At 32.4% G+C, this 14,451-nt stretch overlaps 1 protein-coding gene across 1 annotated transcript; it reads left to right on the top strand.

Annotated features, from left to right (window-relative positions):
- The first annotated feature begins 1,571 nt into the window (after positions 1–1,571).
- On the top strand, positions 1,572–6,478 carry LOC114381233 (type IV inositol polyphosphate 5-phosphatase 6-like). Its single transcript, XM_028340438.1, has 7 exons — positions 1,572–1,874; positions 1,991–2,081; positions 2,325–2,435; positions 2,598–3,155; positions 5,164–5,427; positions 5,756–5,939; positions 6,082–6,478. The coding sequence occupies exons 1-7, from the start codon at positions 1,766–1,768 to the stop codon at positions 6,154–6,156; spliced, it is 1,392 nt and encodes a 463-aa protein (XP_028196239.1). The 5' UTR covers positions 1,572–1,765; the 3' UTR covers positions 6,157–6,478.
- Positions 6,479–14,451: the final 7,973 nt, after the last annotated feature.

The following is a 14,451-nucleotide window of genomic DNA, read 5'->3' on the forward strand; positions in this document are numbered from 1 at the left end:
CCTGTGCCGATCCCACATAGTTGGAGCATTCTCGCAAAACAGCGTGACCCTGACTGGTCTCCCTATGATTTTACCTAGTGAGAGTGACTTGACTTACTAGTGTGTGGTTTGTCTTGTCATGTACTCCTAGGCGCCCGACGAGGTTTTTCACTGACATAGTACCACATTGTATATAGGATTGAGTCTTAGTGTATCTATTGCATAACGCTTGTGTATTGATCGATATTGATTGATTTAGTGATATTGTGTTTTGATCATTGAGTACGTGAATGTTGTGAAAACGAATGAGACGTGTGGTGTTGTGATGTGATATTGCGCGATAAAGTGGTGAAATAACGTAAGCTATGCTTAAGTAAGTTGTATTTTATTTATATGATATTTATACCTACATGTTGTCTTATTTTTCTCTATTAGTTAGGAATGTGATAACTCACCCCCCTTGCGCTATTTGTGTTTGAATTCTGTGATGATCTCAAACTTTATGTTCGTGGAAGCAGATGACTAGGTGGATGACTATGAAAAACCTCATGTCAGATAACACGAAAACACAATACTCTGATAGGATGTGACACTGGGATATAAATTTCTATATTAATTGCATGACAGCCTTGTTTTGAACCGAGATAATTTATTATTTATTTGGACAAATTTTACTATGATGTTAGAAAAGTGAATGTGAGCCTTTTACTTTTTTGAAAGGCTTGTATTTAAATGTGTTTTAAAAACTTTTAATTAATTCTGATTTCTTATTCATTTTATTATTAGTACATATATGTGAGGGGTAGAGAGCGTTACAATAACTCTCATAATCTTTCAACAATAGTTGTAGGAGGACACGGCCTTCAATTTTTCAAAACCTTGTAATTACATTAAATACAATGCACAACATATAATATTTTGTTTATATAAATGCGATCAACAAAGACAATATTTGTGATAGATAACCAAAACAACCTCGACAGGTAGCCCTGTAACCATATGCTAGCTCCCTAACAATGTAAAAGCAAGAGACTCTATTTAAGTAGTACAATAATATTATTAGTCTTCATTCGATGAACAATGGTCCAATCCAAACAGGAGGAGGAACGTTAGGGTATACAAAAAATTATTTGACTTAACATGCAATAATAACGAAACAACAGCTATGTCACGTAGATATCTCATGAGACATACGTGACCAGCACCACCTAACGGGGCTCTAATAATCAAACAAATGATGGAACCTTGTGAGGCTTATATCTAATTTCTCCTTCCCCTTTGGATGTAGATCATTTATTGCACCTTTACCCTCACCTTCAAGTGTTGGAAAATGAGGCTTCTTACCCACTTGGTTGACTTGAAAAAAAAAATCAAATAACATCAAGCACATGGTTCAATTGATTTGTAATTATTTCAGTTCAACTAGATAGATGTTTTGAATTTGAGTCTGAGTATTTAGAAAGGAAATTTTGACACCCATAATAATTCTATTTAACTCGCATAAGATAATAAGATTATCTTGTAGAAAAGATACTTAATCTAACAAAATATAAAATAAAATATAAATATATACTTACATGCCTTATTTCCCTCTCTCGTGTTTAACGCTAAAAAAAACTAGCCTAACCCCTTCTTAAAGCAACCCTCTTTGTCACTTCCTCTTGTTGGTAAAGGGCGATTAACACAATAAACCTTTACAGCAATATCACATCAACTTGTCATCTTATAATTGAACTGTATGTAAAAAAAAAATTTCAGAAGAGGTTACGTACCCTCCTTTCTTGTCATGGAGGTGGAGAATCAGAAGCAAAGAAGATATCAAAAGCTACGCAATTGGTTCAATAGCAAGCAAAAGGAAGATAGGCCATCTTCATTCAGTTTGAACGAAATACAAGGTTCTTTATTATTAAATATGTACATATATATGTTCCTTATGTGTATCTATCTATGCTTTTCTTCTGCTTTCAAAGACTTGAATTAATCTTGTGGGTTCATGCACCATGTATTTCAGATGGAGCAGAAGATGAGAGTGATGACTATGAGGGCAATCTCTCCCTGCGGTCATTGGAATTAGATCCATGCATTTCAACAAATAAACTAAGGTAAATGAATTAATTACTATATATGTGTATATTAATCTTCTGGGTAGGCCTCGACTGACAGCTTCATCATATCATTGACGCCTTCATGAGGTAGTATTGGGGTGTCTCCTCATGTGATCACTTTTTTTAATCAACTGTGATATATGTGTGTGTAGTTCTTCCCATTTGGCTCAGATGTTAATGTAATGTTTTTAGTCTGGTTTTTATGTGTGTGACATGTATATAGTTCTGTGCATATTTCAGGGTCTTTGTTGGTACTTGGAATGTTGCTGGAAGATCTCCTGTAGGAAGTTTGGCTGTTGACTTGGATGAGTGGTTGAATCTCAAGAATGCTGCAGATGTATATGTTCTGGGGTATGTATATAATTACTAATTTGAATCATTTTCTTAAGAAAGTAGCACCCCTCTCTTGATTTTGTTAATTTGAGGATAGGGAGTTCACAAATTGGCCTAATTAATTAAGATAGAATTCTCAATATTGTATTTGATTAAGAAATTTATTTTGGATCTTGTTAGGTTTCAAGAGATTGTACCTTTGAAGACCTTAACTGTGATAGGAGCAGAGGATCCAGCTGTGGCAACAAGCTGGAACCAGCTAATAGGAAAAACACTGAATGCCAAGTTTGGATGCCCTTGGATGACACCAATGCTAAATTGTTCATCATGTGATGATGATGACAATAATTACCAGTATGTGGAGAATCCAAACACCAAAGGTGGCAACAACAGCAACAATGATAAGTACACACTAGTGGCCAGCAAGAAGATGGTTGGAGTGTTCATAAGTGTGTGGATGAGGGAAGAGGTGCTGAGGAAGCATTGTGTCTCAAATGTGAGAGTGTGCTCAGTGGCATGTGGGGTGATGGGGTATTTGGGAAACAAAGGATCAGTGGCAGTTAGCATGTCAATTGAAGGAACAAGTTTTTGTTTTGTAGCAGCACACCTAGCATCTGGGGAGAAGAAGGGTGATGAAGGGAGAAGGAACCATCAGGTAGCAGAAATTTTTAGGAGAACCTCTTTTTCTAGGACCACAAAAGACCATCATCATTTTCCTCTAACCATCTTAGGCCACGAGTAAGTTTGTCCCTACTTTGCATTTTACTACTAGTATTTTATTGTTCTCACAAGTAATTGATATTTGATAGTCTTTTGGCTTAATTTCATTTTGATATCTTTACTATCCTAATTTCGCAAATATGTTCATCGTTAACTTCTAATACTTAATTGAATTGGTAATGTAACAACAGAATGCAGAGGTGGATGTGTAATAGAGTGTCACGTTGGTATTTTTGTTAAATATTAAATTTTACGTTGTAGTTAAAAAATTATCAGACTAAATTTATGAAAAAAATAGAAGGGTTAAATTTTTGAAATAAACAAGGGATTAAAATTGTAATTAACTATTAAGTCTAAATTATTTTACTTTTAATTATTTAATTATTGTTTTTAGGATAATAATTAATAAAACTGGTTTTGAATGGTGCTAGAGAAAATCTTCAGGGTTGCCAATTAAGTCAAAACCAACCTGAAAATTAATTCGACTATAGAGTTTGTATTTAATACCAATCCAATAACTGAGAATATGATTTTAAATTGTAGCTTAAGTAATAAAAGTTGTGATAAAGAAAAGTAAATGATGAGCTCACAATTTGTAGATGTTGACAGAGTGGAAAAAAATGGGATATATCTTGTGTACCAGCAGGTCATTTTCAATTATGAGACTAAAACATATCTCGTGTGGTAGCTAGAGTCATGTCAATTAAATTGAGCAACATGGCTCGAATTCCCTCCTAAATGCTAGAAAATTGTTAGCTTGCATCATAAAAAGAAGTCACTCTACTCGCGTATACATCAAATTAAGTAGTAGGCAGTATTTCTATATGTTTGATTGTTTGATTTATGAATAAGTGATTATTATGTTAAAGTTAAGATTAGATTGTTTAAGTGATATTCAAGTTTGATTATAGACTAAAATTATTATCAGTCAGATTTTATTTATTTTTTGATTGAATTTCAGATTTATCAGTATTTGTATTTTTATAATGAATTAGAGATTTAAGAAAAAAAAGGTAACAAGAAAAAAGGTGCACACTAAATTCATACAAAATTATATCTTGTCATATTTCCTTTTTTGAATTTTTTTTGTTAAAAATAAAAAATATTGGATGCCCATTCTATAGTCGATGTTTTGGGTCCTCTACCCACATTAGATCTTAGACCTTGTTCTTCAGATCAATGATTTGATTGATGCAATTGGTTTCCCAATTTATTGTTTATAATTATTGGTACTGACTATCTACTTGACTAACTAAACTATAAACTTAGTGATTTTCTGAATGATAAAAAAAAAACTAAAAACTTAGTCACTAATTAACTACAGTATCTCGCTAACTATAATTCACATGACATCTGTCTCTAAGTTACAAGCCAATAATATTAGAATATTCCCAACAAATATAATGCGAATAGAGAGAAAAATATGAATGTGAATTTAAACTTTAGGTTGTTCCTTAACACTATCCACCATTACTGTGCTTTTTATAAAATGATATAATTCGTATGTATACATGAATTGGGCCTAAACTAAAAGTCCATAACATGATCCAACATTATTACTCAATCCATAATTATCAATAAATATAAACAGTAAGGCAATTTTTGTTTTCATAAAATTTATAGGAAAAATATGTGTTTTTAATTCTGTATTTTTAGTAGAACATGGTCAAAGTTCTTATATTTTGATATTGATAAATTTAGTAGTCGAACTTTAATATATATAAATTTAGATTTAATCCTTACTTTAAAAAAAAAGTCTGAATGGTATCGATCTTAATTTAAGTAAGATTTTGAGTTTGAATTTTTTTAATGAAAAATAATATGATTGGAGTGAGAGAATTCTAACGAAGGTAAATATTAGTTGAAGTTTTTTGATAAAGATTAATCATTAACAAAGTCAATAAATATTTGATATCAATAAAACACTATTATTTCTAATAAAAGCACGAATTTAATTAATTCCCTGTATGTGCTAGACAACATATTATGATAATTGTTAAGCATGTGGCATTTGACTTTGTACCAGCCGTATATTCTGGTTCGGGGATCTGAACTATAGGCTATACTTGGAGGACAATTTTGCGAGGCATTTGATAAGAAAACAAGATTGGAAGGCTTTGCAAGAGTTTGACCAGCTCCAGAAAGAACTAGAAGAAGGTGGAGTGTTCGAGGGTTGGAAAGAAGGTGACATAGAATTCGCCCCAACATATAAGTACTCATCCTCCACTACCAATAGATACTGTGGTAGCCTCCCTAGTAGATCCGGGGAAAAACAAAGAACTCCAGCATGGTATATACATACTAACCAATCACTTTTACTTTTCTTTTGTATGTTTTCTTGGTTATACTCTACTAATAGAGTAGTTGGTCTATTCACCTATAACATATAAAGTTTTTATATTGTTGCTGAATAAATTTGTTATTTTCTCCCATAACTCTTAAAAGTCATATTACCAATAATTTTTTATTAATTGATAGTATAATTTTTTTTTTACATTGACAATAAGTAGAATTAAATTATATTAGTATAGAGTATAGACCATGGATTTGTTACATCATACATGAATTTGTTTGCATGAAAAAAATTAAAAAGTGGTTACTTAATTGTATGTGGTCAGGTGTGATAGAATTCTATGGTATGGTAAAGGAGTGGAGCAACTTCACTATTTTCGGAGTGAAAGCAAGTTCTCTGATCATCGCCCCGTTTCAGCACTTTTCTCTACACAGATTGAAATTAAATCATCTAACAGAGGACTTATGGGGTTGCATAATATCCCCCCAACAATGTTGAATCCCAAGAATGTAAGTTCCCGGTATTCTATGTAAGAGTTATTATTTAAGCCACCGGTGACAAAATCATCTAAATCACGGTGACAAAATCAAACTAACTATATAAAAAAAAGTGTTCATATTCTTAGCTCATGATTCCCATTAATTGTGGCAGGGGATGAACAAAGGAGATGAAGACGGAAAATCTTCCTTATTATCGTCGTTAACCAAGAATGTACAAGGCTGCTAACACTAGCAAATAAAACTTTCGTTTAAAGGGGTGACACAAATTTTCAGCCAGGTCATGGTCATCACAAAAATGACACATAATTGCTTTTCCTAAAACCCCACATTTTTTTGGATAGCAGGATTTGGAAGGTTATTGTTAGATGACAAGGCATGGTAAATACAATTGGTGTTGATAATCAAGGTGGATGTTAGGTCTATTGTTGAAAGGTCTAAGTCCAACTAAGAAATAATTTACAATATAAATTTTGTGAATTATACAAATATCATTGATCAGAAAGGGTGGAATCTACTAAAAACTAATATAAAAAAGAATATTCGGTTCATTGCGTTCCCAAACTTTTCTCATTTTCTACTCCTATGCAAAACATGCCGTGATTCATCATTGCTAGAATGCAGGGCCTTTTCGAATTTAGACCATGCAACATGAACAAAGCAGGTTTCATTGCAATGTGATAACAAAATTTCAGGGCGGGTTTGTTTAAAATTGGGTATAATTAACTATGATAGAATTAATTTTAAAATAATAGAGATTTGTATTTTTTTTATCGGTAAATGTTAATTGTTAGAATTACTAGTTTTTAATAACGGGAAAGATTGAACATGTGACTTTTTCCTCTTTCTTTTCTCCCTTAATCATCTTTGCATCTTACACGGTTATAAATTATATATTTTGAAGATATTAGAATATTAACTTGAATTATTGCATTGAATAATTGTAAAATATTAATTTGTTCAAATAAAATAAAAGTCAATACTCTCTAATTTATGGTTGACTCCTTGACAAATGTATTAATTTGTTCAAGTAGTAAATAAGATGGTAAGATCAAGTATCAAGTCCACAGAAACTTTACTCAGAGTTTATATATATCTAATTCTTAAACAATTAATGAATCAAATCGAATCTTGTCCAATGATGATCTATAAATATAAATTTGACGTAATTTAAACTACAAAGTAAAGATGCAAGGGTGAGAAAAATAAACACTCAAAGCTATAAAGTGACGTTGATGTAGAGTTATAGGATATGTTAGGGGCTCAGCCTACCGAAACAACTCTTGATGCAATCGTTACTGATTTTTCTCTATTTAGCGTTGAACTGATTATTACTCACATCCACTAGTCTACTCTAACCATGATCCCTGCAGTGAGAGAGCTTAAATAATCTAATATGCTCATAATCCCTTAAGCTATATCAAATGATTTGCATTACGAGCAGAGATGCATAAATCAAGCTAAGCAATACCATTCTATCCTTAGATATGGATCAGCTAGATGTTCTTTCCAAGTTCTTAGAATATGAGCATTTCTCAATGTCTAAATCCTAAAACACTACATGAGCATGGACAATCAGACCACAATACATGATAATAAGTGTTGAACGTTTGGCAAGTGTATCGATTCACACAAGTAGTATAAAACGGTAAGACTGTGTATCGTATCCTCAGGGAATTTGTTTCACCCAGACCATATACATTCAGTATGTAAACACTTATACGGATTAAAAACAAAGCAAATGTGAATTATGTACTAGAAAATCTATTTGAACATAAACAAAATATCTAAAGTTATTAAAAGTGAAAACTATCAAGTTAAGAGCGTTGGGGAGTGTTCTACTGAATTTCTCTTGATATATAAAATGTGTTTTTTTCTATCTAACATTATCCTAGTGTTCTTATGCTAAGAAACTACTTAAACCATGATTCCTCACATGAATGGGTCTAACTCTCTTTAGACTTCATCCTTGATCCCTCAACAAACTTGTTCTAAAAGAGTTGCACTAAGCCTACAATATAATATGGACTAGATCACTACACTTCATTTCTAAACATACAAATTTCTAGCTTGCTCTATCAAGTTCTAAGGTTTTAAAGCATTTTTCAATACTAAAAAGCCTAACTACACATGCAAATGGGTAATCAAGCTACAAGCATGTAAAATAAGCATGGATAGAAGCAATGAACACAGAAAAATAACATTAAATAGATAATGAGAATATTACATCAAGATTGTTCAGTAGTACTCCCCAACAAAGAGGCTTAGCCTTCCATTACAAGCAAAGCATCAAAACTAAGAAAGAAACTATTTTTGGTGAAAGAAATTGGAAGAAGATGATGGAGGATGTCTCATCCAGCCTCTAAACCCTAAATCTCTCTATTTTCCTAAACTAAGCTCCCTCTGTTGCTTAAAACTCGTCTCTCTACTGCATTTTTTTTTCATTTCTACCAACTTCAGTGTTTTAAAGGCTCTTGGACCTTTCAGCTTCCGAAGGCTCGCTTAGTGAGCATGTCTCGCTAAGCGAGAGTTAGTGAATTTTCACTTAGCGAGAGTGGGCGCGCTGAGCGCGAGAAGAGACAACATCCTCGCTGGGCGGGCTGGCTGCGCATTGGGCGTGCAGATCTCTGGCTCATCCTTTTCCAGGATTTCCCATCCGCTAAGCAAGCTAGATGCCTCGCTAAGTGGATGCCTCTCATTGAGCGGATCTACCTCGCTAAGCGAGTCATCAGCTGCTTGAACCTCCTCTTCTTTGGCCTAAAACTTAGTTGGATTCAACAATAAGTCACAAAAATGGAGTTTCTACTCTATAAAATCACACAATAAAGAAAAGTATGTACAATTCTACAAAAGAATCATAAGTTGGAGACAGAGCGCTATTTCTTTACAAATATTCAATACCAAACTAACTCATGAATAACAACTAACAATAAGCACATAAAAGAACAACAATATCAACATTAAATAGATATTTAGAATCATTATATCAAGTGAGTTTGGGTTGTAGAGCTCCCAACAACGGTGAGTTTAGCCTCTCAGTGTCATGAGAAGCTTACAAATACAAAAGGTAATATGAAATGGAAGAGAAATGGAACGAAATGGATCAGCTAGTGCTCCAGAGAGTGATTTTCTCCAAAAATGGCTCTTTTCTTCCTTTGCTTCTTACTTTTTTTAGAATCAAGGAAAATCTTCTTTCAAAAATATCTTCCCACTTGTTATTAGCTCAAAACCACCATTATGTTCTTATCGTGATGCTCGCGTTAAGCGCGTATGTCTAGCTAGATTAAGTGACCACGCGGTAAGTTGTAGGGTGCGTGCTTGCATGTGATAGTTGGCTTTCAAGGTTGTTTCTTGCGCTAAACGGGCTTCTTGGGCTGAGCGGTCCTTATGTGCTAAGTGAGGTTGCCGCATTGGGCGCGACACTTCAATTCTTCAATCCTCTTCCAAAAAAAAGAGAAGTATAACATACTAATTTTGTATGTCTATGGTCCACTTGCATCATGCGCCACTTAAACAATTGAAGATCTTCCATAATTAAGTCTCAATTGATGACATTAAAAAGAGAAAGATTACAAGGATCACTTGTCATATTTAAATAATATTAATTAATAAGATTAAGAAACAATATTTTTTAATTAAGAAAAAATAAAAATAGAACCTCCAAAAAATATTATAAATAAAGAATGAGAGCCTCTTTTTTTTGTGTCTTTTGTTAATTATAATTTAATTAAAAAACAGTGATAGAGTAAATCTTTTAAAGGTGAATTAACTTTGTAATGTGGCTTATGATGGTCTCAAACCGACAAATGTGTGTTCAAGATTAGTCTCGAAACGATTGCTTGTAAGGATTCTATATGCATTGTAAAAATCTAATTCAAGTTTTGGATTAGATAATCGGATTAACTTCTCTAATGATAGAGAGTGAACCAGTATAAAAAGATTGTGTACTTCTTCTTTTTTATCTTTCTTTCTCATTCTAGTCTTGATCAGTTTTCTAAAGGTTCGAGAAAATATTTTTTGAAAGAAGGAACTTTAACAATAATCTTGTGTAAAGGGTGGATTGATTTAGTATTGATTGAGTTTGGTTTATGAAAGTTGTGATACAATTTGTACAAAAGAAGTTTTTGTAACTCTAGTTTTTAAAGTTCGTTTTGTTTTGAAAACTAATTCACCCCTTCATTTCTTGGTTAGTGAATACCATCATTTTTTTCAAATTTGTTTTCCCCTAAAGATTATATAATTTCTACTCTTCCAAAGTGACCATGCCACCCTGCACCGAACTACTCTCCACTCCGAATTCACATTATTGGTAGCAAACTCTAGATAAAGTTGCCAAAAATGAAATGATACAAACCGATTGCATTGTAATGATATCCACCCATGAGTAGCACAGTTTCCAAACCTCTTTGGCCTTCACTCATCAGAAAATAAATTGTGTCACTTCTTCCGTTTGATTGCAAAAAAGACACGGATGGATTACCAACAACAACAACATTCCTTTTCCTCAAGTTACCTATTGTTAATATCCTATTTCTTACCAAGCTTCTCACAAAGATTTTGATTTTGGATGACACCTTGATATCCCAGAACTACTAAAAAATATCCTCATTGCAGATTCCATACGTGAGGTCATGCAAGTTAAAATAAACAAATTTCACTAAGTATGACCCAGATTTATTTCCAAGCCAATACCAATGTCTAACGTTTCTCTCTATAAACTCACACCCACCAAATCTTGTCGAAAATTCTACACCATTTCACACTCCCAAGAAAACCACTGACGCCTCCATAAAAAAATCAATTACCACCTATCATCCTCTCATCCATCCACATTGCAAATGAACTGCTTTTTTTTTTTTTAATGAGTTTAGAAAGAGCCTAGTGTATTTATTTGCCAAGGATTGTCCCCCCATCCATGCATCCCTCTAAAATAGAATTTTTTTCACCCTTCCCAACTCTACATTTTACCAAAGAATCAAACCATTTCAAGATGCTTCCTTCCCTGCTAATAGATCACCAAGTTTATTAAACAAATTCTCTCTACAAAGGATAGGCTTTTGAATTTCCAACCTAACAACTTTTTTATTGTATTTTTCTAAAATAGGATGCCAAGTTTAAATTTTCCTAGGGTTTGTTCTTATAGGAATTCCTAGATATACAAAAGGCAAAAGCAATAATTTACAATTCAACACATTTTCATACCTTTCCACAATTGCTTTTCCACTCCAATAGCACCAAACCGACTTTTGAAGAAATTCACCTTGAGACTAGATACTTATTCAAAGCATCTTAAAATGCTTTTTATAGTGAGTATGTTTGACAAAGACATCTCCCATAAAGATGGCATCATCCACATATTGGAGAATATTCACTTCTACCTTTTTCTTACCAATTAGGTAGCTTTTAAAAAGCTTCTTATCAATAGCTTTTCTTACCATCCCACATATAAACCCTCCACCACAATGTTGAATAAGAAATGAGCTAACAGATCACCTTGTCGTAATCCCCTAGAGGCACCAAACTCCTTAGTAGAACTACTATTCACCCAGACTAAGATCCTACTACTGACCAAGCATCCCTTGATCCACCTATCATGGAATGCCAACCTCGATCTTCAACATGTAAAGCAAGAATTTCCAAATCACCGAATCGTATACTTTTTTATAATTGACTTTAATCAACGAGCAATTCTTTTTTTTATCTTTTTGCTTCTTGCACCACCTCATTTGCCACAAAAGTACTATGCAACAAATATCTTCATTCCAAGAATAAACTATGTCTTTGATAAATGACACCTCCCAAAACTCTTTTAATCCTATTTGAAAGAACTTTTGTCAAGATTTTGTACATACATTCCATAAAAAATATAGGTCAAAATTCCAATAAATGTTGCGGATCAACCACTAATTTAGGAATGCGAGTTAATGTAATTGTTTGATCTTTATATAGTAGGTATAAATAAATTAAAATTAATGCATATATGGCATGCCAAAAAGCATAAGATATTGGTGCGAAATATAAATAGCAATAAAAACATACCACATTGGCGTCTTTGGTAAGTCTAGAGCAAACAACACTTTTGGAATTCATCCATCCAACTTTAATAATGAGTATCTTTAAAAGCATTTGTTCTCTGACCTCTTTTGTTAAGCACTCTCCCATGTAAGCAAAAAGGTACTGTTGGAGGATATTAACGATCAAGGTGAACACAACCAACCCTAGGAAATAAAGTGAATAGATCGTGGTTTTCTTTATTATCTCATCATGGTCTAGGAGAAAGTATATTGATATCACTAATCCTAATGTGAATGCATACATGATTGAATTGCACTAAAGAGCATTGCATTTAAACACCCTAAATGTGCTTGCTTCCTCTTGGGGTACGTTCAGTACTAGCTTTTTAATCTTTGGCAACTTCTCCAACAACATTGTCACCACCAGCATGAGCACTACTACATGTGACCTTTATCAACATTTTCTTGCCTAACGCTTAGTAAAAATGTTGCTGAAAACTTTTTGTAACATTTAAAAATATCATCAAATATTAATAAATCAAATTAATATGTTTTCTTGACATTTTATCAAATGTTGTGTATTGTCCAAAATGTGTTAAAGATCATGTGTAGTGGTGGGGATAAGAATCCAAGGAACTCCTAAAACAAATCCGGATGGTCCTTAAAAAGGGTAGAAACTAGAAAATATATTGTTTAAAAGAAAAAAAATGGTAAGCATTAATTTTTTTAAAGAGCTAGAAAAAATCATAAAAAAAGTCCCACAAAAAATGACAAAGCATATTACCTTACTATAAACATCATCAGCGTCCTTAAAATCTCTACCATACATATTTAAAATGTTCAAATAATTTGTAAACATGCTCATCACTTTGAAATTGTTTCTATAGAAGCAAAATTAACCCATCAATTACAACTACAAACAACAATATCTTACAATTTTAAAATGCTATTTTTCCATTAAAAAAAGTCTTTTGAGAATTCTAATCTTTTGAAAATGATAACAGTTTTTAGAAAATGAAAACAGAAAATGAAAATGCAAACCAAACACACCCTAAGATTTTAAAGGACTTCATTAAAAAGATATGAATTTGTAGGATTTGAAGAACCTTGTGAATTTTTAGCAAACACTCAAAGTTATAAAAATCATTTCAAAAGATAATAAAGAAATAATAGTATTTGAATAAAAAAGAAAGAAAATTAATACAAATTTTCAATGTTTTCATGACATTTTTTCAAGTTTTTCACTACTAGAAAATAGACTTTTAACATTGGTTATTTTCGACTTTCAACATCGGTTTTTAATCGATATTGAAACCACCAACGTTAATATTGCTAATGTTAACATCGGTTTTCAAAAAATCGATGTTAACATACATTACACAACATCGATTTTTACGAAAAATGATGTCGTATAGTAAGAAATATAAAAAAGAAGCAAAACCTACAAAAACAACATCTATTTTCGTCAAAACCGATGTTGTAAGGTACGTAACATCGGTTCTAAAAAAATCGATGTTAAATCGTGTATTTTGAAGTACTTTCTATATTGGTTCTAGAAAAACCGATGTAAAAAGTTCCTTTATAACATAAATTTTTCCAAAAATCGATGTTGAATGTACTTAAGACATCATTTTTGGCCAAAACCGATTTAGGAAGTGTCCTTACAACATTGGTTTTGGCAGACAAAACCGATGTTGTAAGGGTACTTTCTACATCGGTTTTAAACCAAATGATGTTGTTTTTTTTAAAAAAAAATTAATATTTGAACTGGTTCATAATAATTTCATATAAAAGCAAAGTTATTGTAAATAAGGTTAACAATTACTCATAATAATTCAATTAACAATTAGTTTTCTCATACCATGCAAGAGCTTTCGATGTCAATTAGAATTCTCTCTTTCCCCATCATCCCATCTATATATTCATATTTCCCTACACGAAATCAATTAAATTAAATACCTAAATACAACAAAATCTTACGCTAATTTCAATTTTCACCCAATTAACTAACCTAATTAAAATTCATAACTGTGAGAAGAAAAGGAATAAAAAGACAAGGTAGACACTTTTAAGTTCAACAACCTTCATAGTTTTTGGTGTCTCAAGTTACTTAACCTTTAGGTTGCTTCAATTACTTGTTCAAGCTAGAACATATAAAGTTTGAGGTTCCCACTGTTACTCAGGACTAGAGTAAGCATTTTTCTTTATTAGTTTAAGACACACCTAATCCATTTAAGCCAAAATAGCAGTTGTGCCAAAAATAAATCTTCATAACGGGCATTGAAACCTACCTAACAAGAATATTTAGCAAATATTCTACAAAACTTGAAAAATTATGGGACCAATAAGGCTTCAAAGAGGACTTCTAGATCTAAAGTCCCCTAAAATATCAAAGACTAACTCTTCCAGACCTTAACACATGAACTTCTACAAGACAGTTTATCTGCTATCAAAATTTGGCAGCAACCACTAACCATTTCAATTCTAAGATTTATTCACATTATATACTA

This window comes from Glycine soja, chromosome 13 (genome assembly GCF_004193775.1).
Source record: "Glycine soja cultivar W05 chromosome 13, ASM419377v2, whole genome shotgun sequence".
Classification (NCBI taxonomy): Eukaryota; Viridiplantae; Streptophyta; class Magnoliopsida; order Fabales; family Fabaceae; genus Glycine; species Glycine soja.

What these genes read in the sequence shown, in the direction of transcription:
- LOC114381233 (XM_028340438.1), top strand. Translation starts at nt 1,766, where the DNA reads ATGGAGGTGGAGAATCAGAAGCAAAGAAGATATCAAAAGCTACGCAAT. An exon ending in GCAGATGTATATGTTCTGGG is followed by an intron (nt 2,436 to 2,597) that starts GTATGTATATAA and finishes GGATCTTGTTAG; the next exon opens with GTTTCAAGAGATTGTACCTT. An exon ending in CTAACCATCTTAGGCCACGA is followed by an intron (nt 3,156 to 5,163) that starts GTAAGTTTGTCC and finishes ACTTTGTACCAG; the next exon opens with CCGTATATTCTGGTTCGGGG.